The sequence below is a fragment of the Drosophila mauritiana genome, chromosome 3R (assembly GCF_004382145.1).
Source record: "Drosophila mauritiana strain mau12 chromosome 3R, ASM438214v1, whole genome shotgun sequence".
Lineage (NCBI taxonomy): Eukaryota > Metazoa > Arthropoda > Insecta > Diptera > Drosophilidae > Drosophila > Drosophila mauritiana.
In genome coordinates this window covers 9,317,694-9,341,719 of record NC_046670.1, presented here as the reverse complement: position 1 = coordinate 9,341,719, position 24,026 = coordinate 9,317,694, and the positions used below count along the sequence as shown (strand labels likewise).

At 40.4% G+C, this 24,026-nt stretch overlaps 2 protein-coding genes and 3 non-coding genes across 7 annotated transcripts; 3 read left to right on the top strand and 2 right to left on the bottom strand.

Moving 5' to 3' along the window:
* The first annotated feature begins 651 nt into the window (after positions 1-651).
* LOC117142338 lies at positions 652-22,372 on the top strand. Of its 3 annotated transcripts, XM_033306252.1 has the most exons (9): positions 652-1,096; positions 4,282-4,341; positions 13,518-13,539; positions 13,596-17,573; positions 17,636-17,755; positions 21,480-21,737; positions 21,801-21,992; positions 22,053-22,109; positions 22,180-22,372. In XM_033306252.1, the coding sequence occupies exons 1-9, from the start codon at positions 945-947 to the stop codon at positions 22,201-22,203; spliced, it is 4,863 nt and encodes a 1,620-aa protein (XP_033162143.1). In that variant the 5' UTR covers positions 652-944; the 3' UTR covers positions 22,204-22,372. The 3 variants fall into 3 exon arrangements, with proteins under 3 accessions (XP_033162143.1, XP_033162146.1, XP_033162145.1); XM_033306255.1 differs by lacking the exon at positions 4,282-4,341; XM_033306254.1 differs by having other exon boundaries at positions 653-1,096; positions 22,053-22,372.
* Trnaa-agc lies at positions 10,090-10,162 on the top strand. Its single transcript has one exon. It is a non-coding gene; the product is annotated as a tRNA-Ala (tRNA).
* On the bottom strand, positions 11,278-11,350 carry Trnaa-agc. Its single transcript has one exon. It is a non-coding gene; the product is annotated as a tRNA-Ala (tRNA).
* Positions 21,202-21,274, top strand: Trnaa-agc. Its single transcript has one exon. It is a non-coding gene; the product is annotated as a tRNA-Ala (tRNA).
* On the bottom strand, positions 22,182-23,823 carry LOC117142339 (transmembrane protein 192). Its single transcript, XM_033306256.1, has 4 exons — positions 23,582-23,823; positions 23,334-23,466; positions 22,995-23,271; positions 22,182-22,622 (listed from the first exon to the last, which is right to left on the bottom strand). Exons 1-4 carry the CDS (start codon positions 23,722-23,724, stop codon positions 22,393-22,395), a joined length of 783 nt encoding a protein of 260 aa, XP_033162147.1. The 5' UTR covers positions 23,725-23,823; the 3' UTR covers positions 22,182-22,392.
* Positions 23,824-24,026: the final 203 nt, after the last annotated feature.

The window sequence follows — 24,026 nt, the reverse complement described above, 5'->3', positions numbered from 1 at the left end:
CGTTGGGTTTATTCTGCCATTAAGATAACGAAAGTACAGACTCCGCACAAATTGTTCTCGCCAGTCCTTCTTTTTATTGTTTTCCGGGATTCATTCTTTTTGCGATTCGTCCTTTCGCTTCTGCATTCAGTCACCTGCCAGCTGATGCATATAATTATGGAAATGTAAAAGAGGGCCCGAAGAGAACCCCCGAACGAGCACAAATAAAACAAAATGAAAAATCGACGCGTAAAGTAAACACAAGATGCTAAGCAAATGAAAATTTTTACGAATATAAGCGTCAACACATTAGCATAAATTCGAGACAATACAAACGAACGAACGAAATCGTCATGCACATTGATTATTTAATAGATTTCTTAAGACCTTAACATTTTTAAATTTTGATTGTTTAGTTATAAACATGTTGGAAATTGTACATATTTTCCGAACTAAGTAAATCTTTTTATTAGAATCATCACTTTATTCGCAAATTATATATATTTACCTAACGGTTTTTAAGACCATTCACCTAAAATGTAATAATTGTAGGGTAGCATTTTGCATACTCCATTTTCCAGCAGTCACAGTCACATCTGCCAGTTTGAACTACCGCCAGATTTTGGAACGAGGTGGCAGCGCCGAAACGCTATGCCTTTTTCGCTTCGCAATCGATAACAAGTCAGCTGTTTGTGTCGCTCTCTCGTAAATTTTATAAACGTTCTAGATTTTATTTGATTTATTTCTGAATTAATTTGTTTGCTGTGAAATATTTTGGGCAAAAATCAAAACCAGAACGCAGTTATGTTCTCAGGGAACTTGTCGATTCAAAATCGTACTATTTAATGCACCTCAACAGTACAAACGCGGTCCACTGGCCAATTGTGATTTGCACATGCCTTAATTGTTATAAACATATTCCTAACGGAATAGAATTGTCATTATTTTGCTAAGCACTCCGAGTCATGAGTGCCCCACAACAGCAACGGGGAGAATCGGGAGGAGGTGCTCCGCCAGACGCCGGCAGGGATTCGACTAGTCAGCCGGCAAAAAGTTCCACCGCCAGTGGATCAGGACACTCGGCCACTTGTTCTCATGCTCCGAGTCCCAACAGCCGGTGAGTAAATCCTCCGAATGACCGTCAATTCTAATACATTTTTTTTGCATTGATGACAGAATATTTCAAGTTTAGTGGATTAAAAAGTGGAAATAAACACTTACATTGCAATCTAGGCTTTACCCCCAACTATTATTGCCGATTCATTAAAAGTTCCTGGATTCTACAACATTACTATTATATTATAATAGTTGTATACTCCTAGACTGCATTGCTGAATTGAATTTATACTATAGACCTTTAAAAAATGTATGGGGTGTAGATTTTTAAAACTCTCACTATGACTTGCAAATGTGGGGATGAAACCCCACAGAAAACTGCCAACCTTCGCTGAAAACCTATATTTTGCATGATTTTCTGTTATGATAATGAAGGCAGGGCCACTCACGTGCTTACTAATTTTATGACGCCCCCACTTCTTTCAAATTGCATAAATATAATGTGTTGAGTACGAGATTTTTTCAGCCGCCCTAACGCCCCGTTAAATAGCTAACGTAAACGATTTTTTTCATCCTGTTTTGCATATTCAAGTGGCTATATTCAGCAGCTTTGAAGTTGCCATCAAGGAATGTGTGACAGATCCTTAAAGTAGTAAATGCATTGTAAAATTGGGAAGATATTGGTAATTTGTTATTGTGATTAGACTTTATACAAATTGGGGTAGGTCATTAAACCAAAGAGGTTCTCAAAAAAGAACCTAATTTAGTAGATTTTGATTTAAGTAAACTGATATTTGTATATTTTTCTAATACCGAACCACTTCGATATTATCCCAAGAAATATAATCGAAAATATTAGGTTTATTGGCATTTAGCACCCATCTCGCCCCCTGACACTTTTGGCAACATCTGCTGGCAAACGGGAAAAAAAGCGCTCGTAATAAATATAAAATGGCAAAAACGTGTCGATTTCCTTTAACAACTTGAAAATGATTTGTTTCACAGTCTGCGGAGCATATTAACTTCGATTTCCAATTCACAGCAGACTTTGCCACACATCAAAACATGCCATATGGAGAAGGAACAGTACACCGGGACATCCTTGCCACCACCACCCAACTACTTGGCCAATTTTTTGCCAGTTAGGCAAACGCAAAATTCCATTTTGGCCGCAAAAGTTGCCAAACAAGGAAATTTTGAGGAGAAAGGGACGCGGCTTGTTTGTTTGTTTGCTGGGCCAACCAGCTTGTCTCAATGACGTTGGTCCTTAGCCATAACCTGCGGCTCTGTCAGCTCCATCTTGTTAACCAAACAGGCCGAACTCCATCGTCCAAGACAAAGGACCCACAGCGGAGCATCAAATGCCGAAAAAAGTCTAATTGATGGCCCTGTTCGAACCTGCATCTTGACCATTTCCGTTCGTCTGCGGATATGCATGTCTACTCAATTTTCCGGCAAATGAGTCGCCCTCATCTCGTCCGTAAGAACAACAAAAATTGATTGGAATGTGCAACAAGCGGATACAAATTCTTTCTCCACCTCGTTTTTCTCATTTTTCTGCCACTGTTTTTTACTTTCCTGCTGATTTTTTTTTTGCATTCCCTTTCGACACATCAACACTTGTCTTTTGTGGCTTTTGTTATTTTCCCCTTGGTGTTCCCCAACTTTCCTCAAAAGCAGTCAACACATTGAACCACTCATAAATGTCGAAACTGAAGTGCATTTTTCACTAATATGACCAGGGCTATAACGAACTTTATATCATATTAATACCTATTAATTTAATGTGTTTTAAGCTCGAATTATAACTTGCTCTGTACTGATCATTTTTTATCGTTACCCCAATAGGTATGCTATATTAAAGTTTTTTACAAATTGCTTTTTCTCAATATACCATAAAAAAAATGCTGACCAATGGAATTCGTGTAATTAATAAGCTTCGGCGACACATGTTTCGAACTTTGGCGATAACCAAATTTTCTAGCTTAACACAAATGGGAAAAAATGGAAATGCTGGCGAGGTGAAAATTAATTATAAACAAATCTTTTCATGTCACCAAAGGAATTTCCGACACTTTGCCGCATTTTTTAGCTGCCCAACCGAAATTTCACAGCAATTTTGACGGGATTTTCCTTTTCTCCTCAATTTTGCTTCCTCGACCATTTTCTCTTCGGGGCAATTGTTTAGGGTCACTCAAAAGCACATTTCACTTATTATTAGCTCATTTATTACACACCAAAAGGCGCCTGACCCTGGCAGCACCTGCAAAAACTTTGTGAAAAATGCTGCCCAATACAAAAAGGCGGAAAAAAAGAAATGTATAGAGGCGAAAATACCTCCAGAAGTTGCCCATTTCCTCCTCTCGTTGGGCACCTTAAAATTAACACATAAATTTTCAAGTGGGTGGCCAATTGCCTGCGGCAGGCTATCCACGAGATACTTTCAGTCCTGTCAGTTTTTTTACAACAGGGGTGTAGGATAAAGTAGATGGGATATTAATCGACATAGCACAACAAATCATAATATGGAGGTCATACACAAAAATACTTCTAATAATAATACTTCTATAATACTTCAGTTATAGTAATTCCATTTGTAAAAATCGAACTTTCCGCGTAGACAACCCAGTTTGTGCCTACGCCACTGACTGTGAACTGCCTGTCATTGTAATTTCCGTGTGAGTGCGTTCACTGTTCAGGACCCATCATCCATTCCACCAAATAGCCGCGGCGAACTGGGCAATTGACGTTGAAGCTACGTGACGTAGAAAGGTAAATTGTATCTGCGGGATTTCCAATGACAGTGACTTTCCTTTTCTCGTTTTTTTATTGTGTGCAAATTGGCCACCTGACATCGCCGCCAACGCAATGCTTTTAATTATAGACCACTAAATTAAAATCCGTGCGGAAAACGGACAGGGGGTGTATTTATAATGTCTGCCTTCATTATCAACTCAAATGCAGGCCGTAAGCATAAAAATCAACATTACCACTCCTCGAAAAACTGATAACAAAAGAAATCCCAAGACAGTGAAGGGAAATGTAAAGAAAGGACCTCGGCAATGCGGAAATAAATAAACGTCGCAACTTTCTTAAAATCTCGAGAAGGGCACATTTTGAACAAAAAAAATTTACAGCAGCCCCAACTTGCAACCTCTATTCCCCGTTTAGTTATGCATTTCGTTTGCTTCTTTCTGCATTCTTTTGATTTTAATTTTTTATTTATGTTTTCTCCCACATCCACAGGCGACAGAACAACTCAATGAAATATAATTCGCGACCCTGGCAGCGAGGCCGTTCGGACAGGCAAGTTTTCCTTTTATTTTTCTTCACTTTTCCTTTGTTTTGTATTTTTTATCCCTTTGTCCCATTTGTTTGTGTCTCCCCGTATTTGTTTGCTTTGCGTGAGCTCCTTGGCTTAACGCACGCTTGCACCTTTCCCGCCCAACCGAAACCCAAAAGTCGGGCTGGCAAACTCATCCTGCCGAAGGGACGATCCCTCGGTGGCAGCCACATTATTAACACTTGACTAAATATGCATTTCTTGGGTGGACGCCGTTGACGTCGCCAGAAGCGTTAACAAGGTTTGCATCTGGGAGAGGGAAGGATTGGCTATACCAGCAGGCGTACCAGGAAGTCTCTTGAATATTTTCAAGAACTGTGAACTTGTTTTACGAAAGTGTCTAATCAACTCATTTTATCCCCAACCTAATAAGCCAACAATGATAGAAGACTATTTCTGTAGGTTAATTTCTAAGGACTATATGCTCCACATAGGATTAATTCTTTTTGCACTAATATCCTAACTTAAAATGCCTCTTATGTTCTACGATTTAAAGCTATTAAATAATATAATTTAATAGCCTTAATGATATATTGATAATGATAATATAATGATACATACATATAGTGAAATCAACGTGCATATTTAAAAATTTTACTAGGTGTTTGTTTTTTTTTTTTTAATGTCTGAAATCAACTTTGTATATTAAAAAGCTTTGCACTTTCAACCAATAAGTAACATGCAGAATGGTTAATAGGAAGACATAAATATGTATATAGGGTGATAAAAAACATTACCCAAAAGTTAAATAATTCTCATTTGTAAGCCTCATTAATCGCGAATTTTTATTTGCGAACGCATTCCCAACGTGTAACTGTAAATCGTTACCCACCACCCGCCCAACCGACGCGAGGGGCGACTGCCGCTTGACGCACGGCTCGTAGAACCCGGTTACGGCAAAGGTCCGGACCCTGGCCTCCATTTCAAGGCAGTTTTTCCACGCACGCGATCAGCAAGTTCGGACACCTATATCTTATAGATTTCCCGGATAATTTTGTTGGAATCGAAGAGTTTTGAGCGGATCACAAGCCCCGGATCAAGCGGATCGTGCCAATGTTTAGCTCTTGCAGCGGGACATATGAAAACATTAAGTGCGAGCGATACCAATTGGTTGTCTTTCTTTGAGCCCTAATTGTTCGGATTCGGAGTCTTACAGTGATTGTTATTTAATTATAGTTGATCTTAAGAACTAAATTGCCTATTTAGATGCATTGTCCCTGGTTTGTGATGGTTTAAGTAAAGTTTACTAAATGCTAAAAGATATGGCTAATACATTGACTATCGGCATACTTAGTGGCCCTACATTTGGTTACATATCGAATGATTGCTGTAATTAGCGGGTTATGACATTATTTTTCTATGTTTTGATATTTGGCCCTATTAGGGCATGATTTCGTTGATTTGTATCGCTTCAAGAGATCATTTTTGTATCCTTGCGTTTGAGATCGTGCGACCTGTGTTTTCATCGGCGAACTCATGGTGTTTTACTTACAGTAGGTTCGACCCAATCGAACTGACTGATGGAGCAGTGAAATGGTTGTGGTGGCTTTGATATTGAAGCTTAGAACTCAGAATCCTGATAGGATGATGTTTCTGAAAAAATGTTTTTTTGTTAGGTTAATGTGACTAATCAGCTATCGCATCAATCAACTGTAAGAATTCATTACTAATGCTTTTTATTTAACTATTATGTCAGCTTGCACAACACCTTTAATTCATTCGCTTTTAATTCACTTTTCACTTGAATTTAAAGGTGATTGTTTTTCCATGTTTTGAGTGGTTACTTAATTCAGTTCTTATAAACGATCCCAGGTCGAATTTCACCACTATATTCACCACACACACTTCAAATCCACCTTTTTCGCAACTTACCTTGATGAGCGCGGGGCTCGCACTCACTTCAGAAATTTTTGGCTCAGCCAATTGCCGTCGCTTGGAAATCAAGGAATTTCGACTTGGTGAGATAGATTTACTCTTCAACTAGATTTTGCCGTAGTATTTTTTTTTGTTTCCGTTTTTTGGCGGCTATGCTGGCTTCTTGGGAGATGGAGTTAAACTCGAAGTCGGGACTCTGGTTGTTGAGACTCAACTGAGCCCGTGCACATGGCCTATCTGACTTTTATAGCGAGGACATCAAATGGCATGCGCCGAAATTTCATTCATGCTACATAGAGTGGTATGTAAAGGACCCCAGATCCCCATTCCTCAGTCGGTGTCTTGCTTATTGTATTGTTGTATATGCAGTTTACCAAACAAAAATGCCAACACATACACGCAGACCTCTTCCTGACGCCGAGAAGTATGCAACAGCCAACCAGAGAGGCATCTTGGATTGCAACGCTACAACGGTACATTGCAGAAGCGAGAGAGAAACCAAATGGCGGAGAGAGAGAGAGATGGAGAGCATCTATTAATTGCACGTGCTGCAGTTGCTGTTATTATTGCTGTTGTTGGGTTTTATGTTGTTTTGCTTGTATTTTATTTTATATCCCCCATCACTGCTCACTCACTCTCTCATTCCCTCTCTCGCTCTCTCGGTTGCCTTTCGTGAGAGGCGATGTGGCGAAACTGATGCGACGAGGATTTCTCTGCTCCTTCTTGGCCTGTTTACCGTTAGTCGCACTCGGTCTTTCCAGCTCGCTCGTTCGTCCTTCGCTCTGCCAGCGCTGCAAGAGAATGAAGGGAGGGGGGCAGATGGAAAATAATGGTTGGGGGTGGGTTAATTCCCCCCTTCCTCTTCCACTGCTGCATCCTATTTAGTTACATTTTGTTATTGTTGCTGTACTTTGCATTGTTTTGTGCTGTGTTTTGTTTTGCTGCAGCTCTCGGGCCGTGACTTCGTGTTATGTACCGTTATGATCGTCGGCTCGTCGCTCGTTCGCTGCATGTGATTCTGTAAGTGTGTGTGTGTGCCCGAATGCTGTTGTCCTGTTTTATAGTTGGTTATGTACTTGCTGTTGTTGTTGCCGCTGCAGCTATATTGCCATTGCTGTGTGTTGTGCTCTCTAAACTTCGCCCGCCCCCAATTGAAAAAGGAAAACAACGAAATCGTATCCGAAGCCACTAACGGCACTTCCCCCAAAACGAACTGCCCAGTATTGTGTTGTGTAGTGTTGTGTATTGTGCTGTTGCTGTCCAAACGGTAAATTTTTAAACCGTTACAGCCCCCATTAATTTTTGTGAGTGAAACTATAAATGCTGTTAATTGCAATTAGCAATTAAATTTTTCAAATTTTCACAAAACTTATTAACAAGGTAGAGCTAAACCAATTTGCTTTTTGCTAAAAAAACGGGTAACAAATGGAATTTTAATCCATTACAGAAACTTCCAAACCAAAAATATGTGGTTTTAACGCGAGACTTCAAATTAAAAAAAAAGCACTTCATACATATGTACCTGATTTCAATCAATATAAATCATTGCCGAACAGTAGGTTTGCAGCTGTTTTAATAAAATGTTCAAAATAATTTTGGTTCTTTGAGTTCAGTTTTAATCTGCTGCAAGAGTTGTTATCACCACAATTGATAAAAAAAAATTAAAAGTTTTCGTGTTAATAAATAATTTTCTGGGAAGCTCTTATTTTAATATATTTTAACAGTTGCCTTCAAATAACAATTGCCTAACTCAAATATGTATCAAAATAAATCCCCAGTCTCCACCAATTCATGAATTCAGTTTATTAAACAACTAGTGAGCATAGCCTGAGATCAAATCTAATAACCGCGGGAAAGTCAAACGGAGAAAAACGTCAACAGTCGCAGGCGACCAACACACCAACTTCCGTTTCCGGTCTGTCGACCTCACCATGTTGACAACAACAAAATTCATAGCCTAACACGCAGGCTGATTTATATTTCACTCACACAACCGCTCACCCACACATTCACAATTCGCCGCACACGCCGGCAAACAGAGAGAGCAATTCATAAACAATTAAGTGACACTTTGAGTTTGAGTGGCGTGTGAATGTATCGCAACAGGAGGCCATTTAACGCCAATGCAATTAATGTGATTGAGTAAACTTTGCCGGACTTCTGAATGTGTTTGTGGGTGTTTGCAAGCCGAGTTAATTACGCAAGTAAAATCAGAGCAAAGATCAGAGATCTTATATTAAAAAGGTGGAATAATTTACTTGTTCTATTTATATAAAATGTTTCCGACTTCTTTAAGTCCTTTCTTTGAAGTATTATATTAATGATTAAGCGAGGAAATTCACAATAATTTTCCGCCCTATATGAGATACGAATTCTGGAAAAAAAAAAATTTATTCAAATTAAATGGCAGATAATTGAATTTATTTCGTATTCTGTCATCCCCTACAGTTCGACCCTAATTAACCAAAAGCTTTTTCACCGCTCAGAAATAATCATAAAAAATATTCTGTGAAAATCCGATTAGCCGAGACGCTTGCCGGCGCATCTGGCACTTGAAAAGTTTGGAAGTTGTGCGTTTTTCTTATTCTTAATTAAATCCAAAGTGCTGGCATAAACTTTTATTATTGTTGCCCATCATCTTTGCCTCCAGCTTACCTCCTAAGCCTTATCGAGCATTTGTCAATGTGGCAGAAGTGAAATATTTTTCATTATCGAGCGCGATAGGAAGCGACAGTAAGACCAAGTTCCCCATTCTCATTTTCTTTCCCTGCTTGCCGACAAACTGCTGGAGTGCCAAATCATAAATATGCATCTAACGTTTATCTAACGTCTTTATAGCCCAATCCCCCTGGCATTGTCTCTTCTTTTTTGCCAAGGAGCAGAAGAAAATTCCCTTGGTCCTTTAGCTAGAAGTAGACTTAAAAGTAATTTTACGTCTGACTAAACATTAATGTGCTCAATATTTTATTGTTTGTTTGTTATTTCGTACTTTTGCTGTTTCATGGAGTCCTTATTCTTGCAAAAAGTCCAAGGCCCAGAGTTGATTATGCGGGAAGCTTCAAAAACTTTTCGGCATGCTGCATTTTTGAAATGGTTTTATTTTGGTTAAGGGTAACTGAACATTAAATATCTGGGTTCAAGAAAAAGCTTACCTAAGGAGGCGATAAAGTTTAAGGAGTTTACCTACTAGATCTGCTTCAATTGATTTTATTAATTGGCTGCATATAATGTACCAATAAATACAAAAATCTTAGGCGACACTTGTTTAGTTAGGCATGCACCATTTTAATTATAAATGTAAATAAATATATTTTATTATAATATAAATACTTATTCTTATGGAAAATCTCACAATCTATGCTTTTAGTTTCACCATTCATATGGATTGTCTTGTAACTTTTCAAAGTGTGATATTAGTTTGATAATTCTAAACCAAAGTGAAATAAATATAACTGCTTCTGTCCGCCAAACGTCGACCATTTTGAACGAATGAATGCTAACAATGCATTTTAAAATTGCTATCGTATAAGCAAACATTGGTCACAGTTATTTTGTTCCCCTTTAAGAAAAAATGTTTTTGTTGATTTGCTTCATTAGGCATTACAATGCAAGTATTGTTAACAAATATTACCAGTGAAGCCAATGCATTCGTTTTGATAACTCTTGTCTTCGCATAACTTCCAACCTACTCCAACAAAAATCGAAGCCGAAAATAGCCACCAAACGAGCTGAAGTTGACCACAACTTGCCTTTCTCTTGGCCAAATGTTAATTTGGCTTGGCTTGCACTTTAGTAAAACACCTTTTTCGGACACTTTCGGCCGCCCACAATGCATGGGGGATGTAGCTCAGATGGTAGAGCGCTCGCTTAGCATGTGAGAGGTACGGGGATCGATACCCCGCATCTCCAATTGGATTATTTCCCTTTTTTGCCAAGTAAAACACGCAGACGTCGGCAGTTTCGTCTTTTGCATTCCGGGACTTTTGTATGTGTTGGGGGGTAAGAAGTTGCCACTAATGAATATTCAAAGGTTGCTTTGTAGCTGCCAAGCGAGCATTATCCGTGGAGTCTCATATCTGCATCCCTTAGAACCCGCCCCCATGTCGACAATCAAGACGCGTAATTTGATTTGCGCCCTCATCACATTATTACACTCAGAAAAGGAGGTAGTTAGACTTTACTTCTTAAATTCCATATAAATTACAATATATTAACTATTAATACGCGTTGCTCATCGAGTATAATAGGTATATGAGGTAGAAGCAAGCATTTCCGACCATTTGAAGAGTACATATTCTGCATCGGGATCACTGCCCATGTCCCGACATACGGATAGGCGGGTAGTGTTTCTGGTCAAGAATATATACCTTAAACTCTTCCGTCTATCTGTTACTAAATTTTTAACTTATCAAATGCTTATCATAAATATGTATGTACTTATAATTCTTTGTTTTACAGTTAATATCTGATTGCATTTATAGTATCATTTTAATTTTCCAAGTGTAGTGTATCTGAGGGAAATGGCTGAGAGAACACATTGTCGCACATAAATCAGCACAATATGCCAATGTTTGTTTACTTTCCTGCATCGCAGAGAACTTTGCCAGCAATTAACCAGACGGCCGCAGTAGTCAGAACAGTCAGCACAGTCGGAATCTGGATGTGAAACTGAATCTGTACGGGAGTTGGAGTTGTCAATGGGCCAAAACACGGTCCCAGGACTCCGCGGGCAACTTGCTGGGAACTCCTCTAAAGTCTCAGTCAGACGGGTTTGGTGTTGTAAATGATACATGATGTGCTATTTATGAGAAAAAGCTTTTGTTTTAATTTTTTCCCTACCTTGGCTTTGTTTTTCACAATTTTGCCCAGGACAAAGTTTTCGACGTAAGCTAGTTAAGCCATTGCTGTTTACGTGTCGTTTGTAAAATTTATGTATTTATTTTCAGGATTTTAATTGTTTTAAGTGTTTGACTGCCAAGAGTTTGTAGTTGGTTTTTGAAATATACAAAAAAGAAAACGTAGGTTGGAGATGCGGGGCATCGATCCCCGTACCTCTCACATGCTAAGCGAGCGCTCTACCATCTGAGCTACATCCCCGTGTTGTGGATTCCTGAAAAGAGGTTCAATATTCACTGCTTTGCCCACTAAGCTGGACAATTACCCGCAGCTTAAAGCAATTGGCATGCAAGTCGACAATCGACCTGGTTACAGTTTCATAGGCCAAGTATGAACTGGTTTGCAGCTTAACGATTTTTGGGTGTGGCGTTTGAAAGACGTGGCCACGCTTCAATTAAAGACAGTGGCGTAGTTGAAGAGGTGGTTTATGTACGGGAGCTGATGTTATATTAGCAGCATAATAACCAAAATTGTTGTCAATCGATACATAGTTACTATTAGCACTTTATTTTATACCAATATATCTCACCACCAAAACGTAAAATTGTCCTTATTCTATTGGGAACCGGAAAAAATCAGACTTTTCGTGCTTCATGGCATTTGGCAAAAAATTAATATGCATAACGCATAGCGGAAAGAAAAAATAAACTTGGGAAAATGTATGCAGTGATGAGTGAAAAAGGATGCCACTTGATTTGTTTGGTCCCCAACTCAGCTCAACTCAACCCCAGCAGCATCAACAATAACACGTCTCCTTATCGGAACCGGAAACGGTTCCCAAGAAAGAGGTCCTGAAAGAGTCCTCAAAGTCACGGTGGCGTGTGTGACAAGTCCTTTCTAATGAGCAGGAAGAATGCACGTAGACTGAAGGGAACCTACTGCTCAAATCAAGCCAAAAAGTCGCCCTCAACTAATAAACTTCGTCCAGGTCCAAAGTCAATTAAAAAAAGGAACAAAAATTGTACGTGACACCCGGAGATAGACAGTGAAAAAAGGCAGGGAAAGAAGTGGAAATGGAACGAGAGTCCTTTAACTGAAATGCTCGAACTAAAAAGTCGCAGACTGTCTTGAAATTAAAATTACACGACGCTTGAATAACTTTCGTACTTCCACCCCACTTTCGTTCCGCTGGCAGGTAAATGCTGACAAAAGTTTTTGAGGTAGCATTTCTTTTACGATTCGCCAGAGAGTGGAACCAGCTAAAAAGATGCGCCACTTGCTACGTTTTAGTCATTAATTTTGTATATCATTGAGTTTTACGAGGCTCATAAATATGAAAACGTTTAACTCTTGCTGGCTGAAAACAAAATTCGGCTCGGGGGAATCCCCGAAAACTCCCCTGTCGCGTTTTATATGAGACAAACTAATTGTCTTCCACTTGTAATGTGTTTTTAAGCGCAGCCACGCTTCCCACATGTTTTCACAATGTTTCCCCGATAAACAAGGGGAAGTCGGGATTTTGGGGGCAGGAGCTGTAACAATTAGTGGGGTAAGTTGAAGGGTTCGCCTCCATTTCTCGTGCGCAACAGCTTGAGGTAATTTTCAACTTTTACTCTTTGTTTTGGCGTTGACAAGAAGCGTGTTGTTTGTTTGGTTTGTTTAAAGCCCAAAACGTATCAAGTTAAAATGTTCCTTCGAAGGAAAGCTCATTCCTGTTTAAGGACACAATTTGGAGAGATGTATTTGTGGCAAAAAAAATCCAACATTCTTTCATTATTTATCAATCGAATTATTGATGTCTAATGTCTAATTTGTTATTAAAATAAATGTGTGTGAGTGATTTGAGAAAATTAATGTATACAATGCTTTTAATATTTAATCGCAAAAGTAGCTGAAGCTCACTCATGCAAGCCAAATAAATTTTCATTCAGATTCTGTATAGATTCACAGGACTTAAACTTCCTTACTTTTTAATTAGTTCATGTTACAAGTGACATTAACGAAAAAGGCAACGGCAAGGATTTGTGGTCGTATAATTTAGCATTTCTTAACGAGATTTTTCGGCAAGGAAAAAAACCAAAAGAACAACGGAATTCGCACCTTTGCATACACAAATAGCGAGAGCAAAGTTTCGGCGGATGAAAAGTGCTAGGGTATGTGAATGGGGTCAGGGGTGCTGTGGTTATAAATTTTAAATCTGTTAAATTAATGCAGCAGCTTTCTTTCATTTCTCCGTCCGTTTTCTTACGTGCCAGAAAGTTACGAGTAAACTCAGGGCACGTCGCTTGATTACATTAATTATTCCTTTATTGTTTGCAAAAGTTTTCACCTTACTCGGCGTCTTTGTAGTTATGTTTTCGTAATTTGTCTAAATGTAATTAATTAGAAAAGATTTCACTTACAATGCATGTTCTTTCTTTTTTTACAGTGGTCACTTTAACAATAGAGTGGTAAGTTAAGAAGAACATTGAATACTTGATTCTTATAATCAACAAAAATGTTGTAGCATTCTAATCATAATCAAAGGCAAACGCCTTACCCGAAATCAAACTACGGAAATCGGGACCGCTCTGACACCCGGAGTTCAAACCAGGAACGCCAGGAGAGAGAATATACCAATAGAACTGAGTTTCGTGAAAGAAACACTAGATTCTCCGATGAGAGGCATTCTGGCAGATACAGTGATTATCACCGTAGAAACCATTACCACAGATTTAAGCCATGGCGAAGTGAGGGCCGATCCTATTATAGGGACAAAGGTGCCAGAGATTCCTCCAAGTCACGTTATGATAATGATGTAAATGATTCATCTGAGATCAGGCAACGAAACGGACACAACTGTGATCCGAATTGCGATGCTTCCATACCTGAGTATGCAGAAGATAACCAAAGTTGTATAAATCACTATCAAACCGAAGAAAACAAAATTGATTTTGAGAAATCTAAGGATCAAGGAGCTAACAGAACCAGCCCCACCGAGCTACTTTCAGATATCTCAAAACAATCTAATCCAATTGCATTAGAGGGCGATCAGAACCAACAGACGGATGAGTTTAAGGAGAGCTCCTGCTCTAGTAAGCCAAGCAGGGAATTAAATGAAACTTCTAAGGCTTCACAGTTTCCCGATCAAAGATCGAGGGAACAGTCGTCGGGGGAAGAACTAAACGTATCCGAGTCCAGTGATAATCACTCTGGTGCACAGGCTAGTCAATCAATTCCACGTATCCAAGTGCGCCCCCTTACCAAGCTTCTGAGACAGGAGCTCTTTGCAGTGACCCAGGAGAATCGTCTGATCAAAAGTCCCCCTCCATCCGCATCACCAGCCAGCCCCAGTCGCTTGGCCTTTAAGCCCAACCTTAGAAATCGTCGCCGAACAGTGAGCAACTGCATCTACAATGCTGGAAGTTTTGGTCAGATCGCAGAGAGCGAGTCCGTTTTCAATGATCGCATCGCTAGCATGGACAAGGAGAGTCTAAAGTACATCATCAACAATGGCGACACCATCTTTGAACCACACTTACAACTCCAGGCCAGGCGGCGTATACGTGACGAAATTCGCCGACAGCTAAAGACAATTGAGTTGGAGAAGCCCAAGGATTGTCTGGTAACCAATTTAGTCGAGGACGAAATCGTAGATTCCATCAAATTGCCCGCATTTCTGCTTGAGGAGATCGAAAAGTGTTTTGGCATAGACATATCAGAGGGCCAGGCAACCAAAGATTCTGCAGCAGATAAAGAAGATACAACAAGGGGTAACGCGAAAAGCCCAGGTCAAGATACCAAAGAGAAAACGAAGGGAACTTCTAACGGCGTCGAAAGTTTACAAGATATAACAACTAAGAAGACTAAGGAGACTGTTGACGATAGGAATCAGTACACCAAATTTAGAAAGCTTCAAATCGAAATTGATATTAATGATAACCACCATCAATCAGCAGCCGACGAGGTTAGCAAATCGATTTGTGTATTGCCTAAAGATAGCGAAGATGGCTCTGTAAAACCGAATGGGGTTAGTAAAAAGGTTTTGCAAGAAAACAATAGGAAGAAAACTATTAATCGAGAAGCCCTGATAGAAACTCTGCAACACTCTGATTCCATGAAGAGGTCCAAAGCTAATATGACAAGTCCGAAAACAGTCGATGAGCTCAAGAGTTTCGCGGAAATACACCAACCTAAGAATCGTCAACATTTGCTACCGACCCCTACATGGGAAGTGAATTCGAAGAGTAAGCACTCCAAACCAAGTCAATCCGCATTCGTTAAAACCAACAAAAGTAATAATATAGTAACTGATTCAATAGATTCCCTTTCTGCGATCAGTAAGCCCTGTAAAATGAAAATTAAAAGGGAATCAAGCAGCTCATCCATATCAATAAGTTCCTTACCTTCAAATGATGTTATTGATTTGCTAAGCTCATCTGACGAAGAGCTGGAAGAGCATGGCGTGGTGGACATGGACATTGATGAACATGAAGGTGATATTGAAAATCAAAAGTTATGTAAGGCCTTGGAAGCTTTGAAGCAATCGGAACCCTTAGCTGTGGACGATGTTGATAGTGATGACTCCGCCAGCTCCCAAAGCAGCAGTAAATCCACAAAAAGGCGACGCATGCTGAAGCTACAAAACGATGCAGAAAATGTGGTTGACAGTTTCGAAAAATTGATCCTTCCCCATCTTCGAGAGGCTCTCAGCGATCGCTATCGTCGCCAGCATTCTAGTAGCCTGCAGAGTAGATTGCACTTTATCTCCTGTGTAGTGACAAGCTCTGAGCACAATGCACAAACCTTTAGTAAAATTGAGGTAGCCAAGATGCAAATGAATCTCAAAGCAGCCGACAATCGCCAAGCTATTGAATTTCTTCTAAGAGAGATTGTCAACGTGGTGAGTCTGCAGAAACAGCGTCGTCGGGAGCAGGACGAAGAGCAAAAGCTTGCCAATTTATTAAGCCCCAGAAAAACCGTAAACACATCTGAGGAAACTCCTAAGGCGTCCACACTATGTCCAATCCAGCACGGTTTTATTCCATGTCAGAAACCTCCATCTTCTCCTGCCCGCCAATCAACACCTCCAATTCAGGAGAGTTCTCCAGTTGTATTAGCCTTTCAGAAACATCAATCGTCTCCTGACCAACAATCCTCTCCGCCATCTCAGCAGAGTCCTTCCGAAACTGCTCAGCAGAGTTTTCCAAAGGCCCTTCAGAAACCTCAATCTTCTCCTGCCCGCCAATCTACAACGCCCATCCAGGAGAATCCTAAGTACTCATCTGGACAGTGGTGGGGTTCAGCTAGTCAGAAAACTCTATCTTCTCCTGCTCGCCAAACCACACCTGTCGAAGATGTTTTTGAAAACCCATTTCCTAACCAAGGAAAACTTCCCTCTTCGGCGAAACTGGAATCCTTCAAGGATGGATTACCATTTCTCTCCATGGATTCTACATTATATAATTATTCTCGATTAGCTTCCGGATCAAAAATAAACGAACCGTTCGGAAATTCGGACGACATGGAGCAGCATTTGGTTGAAATTGAGCGTCAACTGATGAAACATGAAAATCGTTACAGCTTTCTTGACGATATAATTATAAAGTTTCAAAAGGAGAAATCTGAAGTCGGGATGGTTATTCTAGAACTAAAGAGTCGGAAGTTTCTAATTATTAACTCAATGGCTTCTAGAAATCAAGCTGCTTCTGCTCAAGTGGCTGACTCCAAAAGCAAACCACATGAAGCTGAAACTGCTCAAGAGTCAACACACGAGGATAGTTTCAGCAAAGGAGGGATAGCCAGACGAACTAGAAGTAGATTAAGAAGAACTGTGTTGGTCCTGGCACCCAAGCGTCAAGTAAGGGTACAAAAACGAGTTTGCAAAAAGCCAAAATCTTCCAAATTAGTGGAGAAATCCCATGAAGATTTTGCTGAACAAAAGACGAATAAAATGGATTCTGAAGCGACCAATCAATTAAATATCAATGAAGATCGTTTGAAAGTGTCAGCTGGTGACCAAGTAGCGGATTATTCGCCCACCGCCAAAATGGCACAATCACGCCTGAGCAAGCCCAGTATTGCCGTTAATCCAACCCATCAACCACTGGCTATAATACCACCACTACCACCGCCACCGTCACCTCCGGAACCAATCTGCCACATGTCCTATGAAGCACCCAGCTCTTTTCTTAAGGAACCACCACACGAACCTGGCCACCACTGGTCAGAGGTCAACTCCGAAGACAAGTGTTCTGTAGACTTTGTGACGAAGGGGAAATTGCAAAATGTTGGCAGCCCCATAACTCAAATAAAGATCTACCGGGAACACGTGATAGCCGCAGCCGAGGATGGAGACATCTACGTGTTTCACCTAGTCACTCACAAGCTGGAGCAAAAGATCACCAAGCACAGCGAGGCTATTACGAATATGTTCCTCAGCGAAAAGGATTCTATTCTCTACACCACCTCAGCGGATGGCTTTTTTAAGAAGTCCTCGCTCCTGGTAATTTACTTAGATTTTCTAAAGGATCCTTACAATACCTTACACCTATTAAACACTTACAGAATCTGGAGCGGGTCTTTGAAACGGTGTACCTTAAAGAGCCATTGCAGTCAATGGACGTCGCTTGGGGATTGGCCTTTATTGGCAGCCGATGGGGTCAAATATCTACCTTCAACGTGGTGGTGAGTTGAAAAGTTCTCTAGAAAAAGAATTGCATTTTTATATTAACTGAAATCTTGTTAAGAAGTGAGGTAAGCATTTGTTTAACATTTTTAAACATTTTTCCCGTTTCTAAAGCAATCAGACTAACTGATTGGACCTCCCAATGTGGAAGTCAATCAATGGCATCTCAATACATTTTCGCCACTTAATTTGAGTCATTAAATATTTATCTGTCAAACAAACACTTGAACAATTTTAATTAAAATATTGAGCTCCGTCTCGCGAGTCCTGCCAAAAGGACAGCCACCACACACACAGGATGAGTCCACACCTTGCCCGCGCGCCAACAATAACACCAGGAGTTAACGAATTGGCAATGAGGAAAGCCAAAAACGAAAGTCTAGACAATGGAACTCAAATCGAATTTATTTTTCATTTTTTGTACCCGCGTGAATTTAACAAATTGGATAGTATGGAGAAAGACTGCGAGAAAAGGGAGTTTGGCATGAGTTGGTACTTGATTATAATATTTTACATTGGGGAAAGAGCAAAGCTATGATATAAGTCTTAATTTTGGCAGAAATTCGATTTATGGCTGCGACGTGCTGATAACTCACGGTTCGAATGTATTCTACGTTTACTGGCTCTGTGCACAACTGTACTTGATTAGGGAAAGACACGAAAAAAATCATCGGAGCTGAGTTAGCTGGTGGGGTTAATAGTTTTAGTTACTATTTAAATATTTGTAATATTTCCATATAAGTATGGAAGTGAGGGAATTATAGTTGAAGCAGAGGCAACTGAACTACATTTTATCTAAACACAAACGGGCTCCAATTATATAATCCTTTGTAGTGTGGGAGGCAGTTTTACTATACTGGAGTGGAGTGGTGGCAAGGGTTCCATTGTCGGGGGGATGACAAATACTTTTTTTCCTTAGCAAGAGACAACTGTACCTGCAATTGTATTGTAGTTGAAGGCAACTGTACTACCGACTGTAGTATGAGTAGTGGTGCCCTGTCCTCAAGTCGTTGGTGGGTGCAGTCTAAAGCTTTGGTTATTTGGTAAATATGCGAAGACGCCACGCCCCATGTGGCAGGAAGCACATAGGGGGCGTCGCTGGTACTGCAGTTTTTGCCAGCCTTGCTGCTATTGCTCGATATTTAGCTTTGCCTGGTATTTTGTGTTTTATTGTGTCGTGTTTGCTGCACGTTGTTTGGCCGAGGACTACGGCTCCTGGGAGTATATAGCCTCCTTGCAGCGACTGGGTATATAGGTATGTATGTGCAACTAGGGCTAGGGGTTAGTTGCAACAAACAACAGCAAACTGCAGCACTAGCAAGCTGTCCTGCTCCCACACTCATTGGGAAGAAAGATGTTGCTTTCTTGCTCGCTCTCTCTCTCTCTCTCTCCCTCTCCTTCACTCCCCAGTGCTCTCTATTGTTGTTTATTTAAGTTTTTATGTGTGCCTGTTTAGTTAACGGTATATTTTGCCGGCACTCATCCTCGCCCGCTCTCTCTCTCTCTCACTGTTTTTTTTCTGCGCATGTCTTCTGCGCTGCACTTCACTGTTAGTTGCATATAGTTACTGCCATTCGTTAGTTTTTTGGCAGCAGCAAATAAAATGTTTATATGCTATTTACTCAAAACAATTTTAAATAAAATACAAGCCGACGAGGTTCTCTCTCCCCATCCAGGGCTCGGGCGAATAACGGTACCTCGCTCGCTCAATTTCTCTCTCTCTGCTGCAAGTGTGAGAGAGCCTTCCAAGGCGCTGCAACTGGAATTGTCTTCGTGCCTGTTGCTTGCCTTCTTTCCTTGCTCTCTCTTTCTCTTTCGTCCTCGTAGCTCCTGTTTTTGTTGTTGTTGTGGCGTGGGCTTTTCTTGCTGGTTGGCTCCTGTTTTGTTGTGTTGTGTTTCTGGAAACTGACGCCCTGTCTATGGCTTGTTGTTGCCAGTGTGTTGGTGTGCTCGTACCGCTCTCCCATTGGCCGATTTGGCCAACTCGGGTTGGTTGTTTGTACCGTTATGTGTGCCCCCCACTGACTGTAACTCTTTTTTCGTGTTTATGTGAGCTTTCCTATTGTTGTTCGCCGTGGCAAATTGCACACATAGCCATTCGTGTAGGTGTGGCAAGTAGAACAGCTCCTGCAGGCTGCAACCACTAAATAAACTCCCCCTACACTGCAGTGTATCTGATTTCCCCTTAGAAGCAATTTATTTGTATTTCCTTGCCTTGCACTCTGTGCCTGGCCGCCATCTTGCCGAATGGGTGAAGACATAACGGTTGATATAAATGCACTACATCGCTCCATCTCCTTTTTCCAACCGTAGTTTTTCTTAGTGAGGAAGTCTATAGCATTTAACCTCCCCTTTTTTTCGTTTTTTATGCACACATTATATTGAGTTATTGCACGAAGATGTTTTTTCACAAGACTAGATAGCGGTTTCGCCTCAAGCTCTTCTTAGATATAGCATAGATTTGAATTTCACAATTTTCTTGTGCCTCTATCATATTGCTAAATAAGATGGCACTCGACTTTTAAACTCAATAAAAATTTAAGTTATTTTTTATATCAACAATTGATTTGTGTTTGGTTTTTAACAAAATCTCTATTAAATTTAAAGAATTTATATGTTCCATATTAGCAATAAGAGAACAGTCGTATTAATAGCTTTGCATTCTCTTATCTGCTCATTGGGTCCATTGTGATTCCCACGGACTTATAACCGGAGGCACACAGGGCACGTACTTTCCCTGAGGGGAATCCTATTTGTGCCGTTATCGCCATCGCAAGTCTTATATAAATATGTGCATTTTGTTTTGATCATATCAGTCGATTCAAGATGAGGTTTCTAACAGTTGCTGTGATGTTAGCTCTTGTTATTTGTGCTGCCTGCAAAAATCACGAGGAGTGGAATGGTCAACGACCAGGAGATTATGATCGCAGGCCGCCTTCGAATCCCTATGCCTAATGCATCTGGAAAAACAAGAAGGGCTGAACATCATAAAACGTAAAAAACAACCAAAAACGTTTTAAAAATGAAGTAATTTGAAAATAATAAATATACACAATCCATTTGCTATAAAAACATTTTGTTGTTTCTTGAGTTACGGTTTTTCCTACAAATGGTACAATATAATTTTCTCCACCCAATAAAAGTTATAGATAAGAAGCTTATCTAATCATGAACGTCCGCATACGCATTTAAACTTATATAAATTTGTGTTGTTTTGTGGATGTTTTAAAAATACATCCCACCAACGCAATGTCTATTTATACGATCCAAATGTATTTACTGCGCAATGGTTTCTTTTGACCAATTCGTATTGCTAACGAGACCACACTCTTTAATGTCATGACAATGCACTTCTTGCATTTCAATGAGTAGTCACCTACGGCAGGTAGAGTTGGTAAATGTTACCAAACCTTGTAAGGGCCACTAAAAGAGGCGTATTCACGAAGGGGATGTAGCTCAGATGGTAGAGCGCTCGCTTAGCATGTGAGAGGTACGGGGATCGATGCCCCGCATCTCCAAAGGATTTTTTCCACAAATTTTGCTTTTTTATAACCCTTAACAAATTTTATAAAATATTGATGACATATTTAAAAAACAAGCGTAACTTCCTATTTAATATTATACATTTTATAATAATTAGACTAGATTATAATATGTAATTATGAATAAGTTGCTATATTAAAATACGGATCCAGAAAATTAAACATAACTCACAATTTGCAGACGAACAAGGTGATGGAAAAGCCTTTGGTATCAACCGGCCAATCCATCATTGCCATCAAGGCCACCAAGGAAGGTGTGCGGAAGATCCTTGTGCTGGGATGCAAAGGAAACTTTGTCCAGATGCATGATGCGGGTAACGGATTGCTGCTGCGTCACGTATTTATTGCAGAGGGTTTAAATGTCTACAGTCTGCTCCTCGATGAGGGACACATTTATTGCGGAACGCAGAAAAACGAGATATATCAATTGGAGTTTGATGTAAGTGGTTAGAATATGACTTTCAGTTGGCCGAATATTGACTCCTGCTGCATTACGTTTTAGTCTGGCAACTTGGTCACCAAGTTTAGCTGTGGCAATGGCGCTGTTGCTGTTGCGTCCTACGGAGATCGTTATTTGCTAGTCGGCTGCTACGACGGCTATATTTACGTCCTGAACAAGATAACCGGAAAGCAAGTTGGTCGTTTCGCGGGCGCTGGTCGCATGGTTTTGGCCCTTTCAGTTGTAGGCGATAAGGTAAGTTATTTTGTAATATTTACAAATTCGGTATTCAAATGTTTTACTCCATTCTTACAGATCGTCACATCTTCGAAAGATAACTCGCTGGAGATTCTGGAGGTGCCCCCCGATTTGGTAAATGGCTATTAAGACGCGTATCATCATTGGTATAAATCTGCTTTAATTTAATAATTTCTACACACAGACTTGTTTGCATAATACAATTTAATGGTCATAATCCTTGATTGCGGACTTATAATTCGTTCTCTGTATTTACAATTGAATATTACATTTTTTGCATTTTTGCAATTGATATACTTGAAGAATATTTCTTCGCCATGAACAAGTATAAACGAATAAAAAGAGAACATCCAGTAAAATTATGATACGTAAAATTATGTAGTGATTTGATTTGTCTTTAAGGAATTTGTGGCGCTCTCACTGGTCGCACGTTGGTCTGCATTTGATGCAGTTTCTGGTTGAGCTTGTGTGTGTGGTCACGCAGATAAGCGATAAGGTCGGCCTGCTTCTCCAGAAGCTCTTCTGTGTCGCCTCCTGGTTGCATGAGGCCCAGGGAACCTCCGGCGCGGTCCGCACCGCGCAAAACATCCGGGGCCAGCTTGGCGCTGTTGAACTTACGCACCTTGTCTGAAATGGGTAACGAGTCTTTAGTCATGGCTATGACAACTTTTATACCTGAAAATACTTGGCTCTTAATGAGAAATCTTCCGCTTTGGAACCACAAGAGGGAACGGACTTAATAGTGGCTGTACTGAATCACTTCAATTTTACCTACCTGGATTATTCAGTCAGAGCAGATTCAAAAAATTACCTAGCCTTCCCGATTACTACATTATGTCATTACATAAACTATTTGAATAAAATGTTGCACATCATCATTTCAATATATAAACACGAAGGTATTAAAAGATAATGATAGCTCGCTCTGGCATGCAAAATAAAAGTCATACCATGACACTAAGTAGATTCCCACACTATCGCTCTATGTTACTTCCTTACCAATATATAAGCTGTGGGAAACGGCCAGCACCAGATTCTCGGCCACGGTGAAGGCGGTCACATAGCTGACCGGCGACAGCCAGCCGGCGGCGCAATGTTCCCAGAAGTTCTCCGCATAGTAGTGGTGTATCAGGGCCTGGACAGCAAGCAGCATGGAGTTCCACAGGGATACCAGCTGAAGGGGAATCCCCTTCTGCATGTTAGTCTCGCGGTGGAAGTCGTGATAGCCCTGCATGCGTAGATTGTCGTGTTGCTTCTTTACGAAGTGATCGAAGAGCTGTAAAAACCGTTGACATTGAGGCAGGTCGGGATTGACAGACTGCTGATCGGTATATTTACATATGTGATGACCCAGAAGGTGGCCCGTAGGTAGAGCATTATAAAGTAGGCATCGCAGCGCCGATCCGTTGGAAACGAGGCTGCAAGTACGATCCCCACAATAGAGATTGCAGTGGAGATAACCACATGAAGGCTACGGGTGGACAGAGAATGGATTAAAATGTGTGCATTATCGGTCGTTTGAAAACGCCATTGATGATTCACTTGCGCCGGCTGAAGTCTCCCCCGTACTCCGCATATAATCTCACCTAAATGCGGGCACTGTATTCAGCTTGTAGCTTCCATTATCGTTGGAGAAGAGGACGGGGTCCAGGAGCTGATCCGTGTCGTGGATGTGCGCTGGGGACACGCCCGGTTGTACAGCGGCGCCTCCTGTTGCTGGTTGCTCCATTTGCTCCGCTCTAGAATGCGTATTTTTCGAACTATTTGCTGCTTTGTTTATTAGTCGGCAGGAAAACAACACTTAATTTCCTTGGATGTGGCAGCACTGCCAAAATATTGCATTTTCAGGGTGGCAGCTCTGTGACGACGATGGAAAACAAGACAACCCTAGAATGTAAACAATGAACTTACTGTTAGAATTTGAATATGTTATTTATTTGTTTAAGCCTTGCTTATGTATTTTATGTACTTTATGTATTTTATACTTTATTTAAAGAGCGTGTTTACGTTTTAATATTAGCTTTTTGTCAA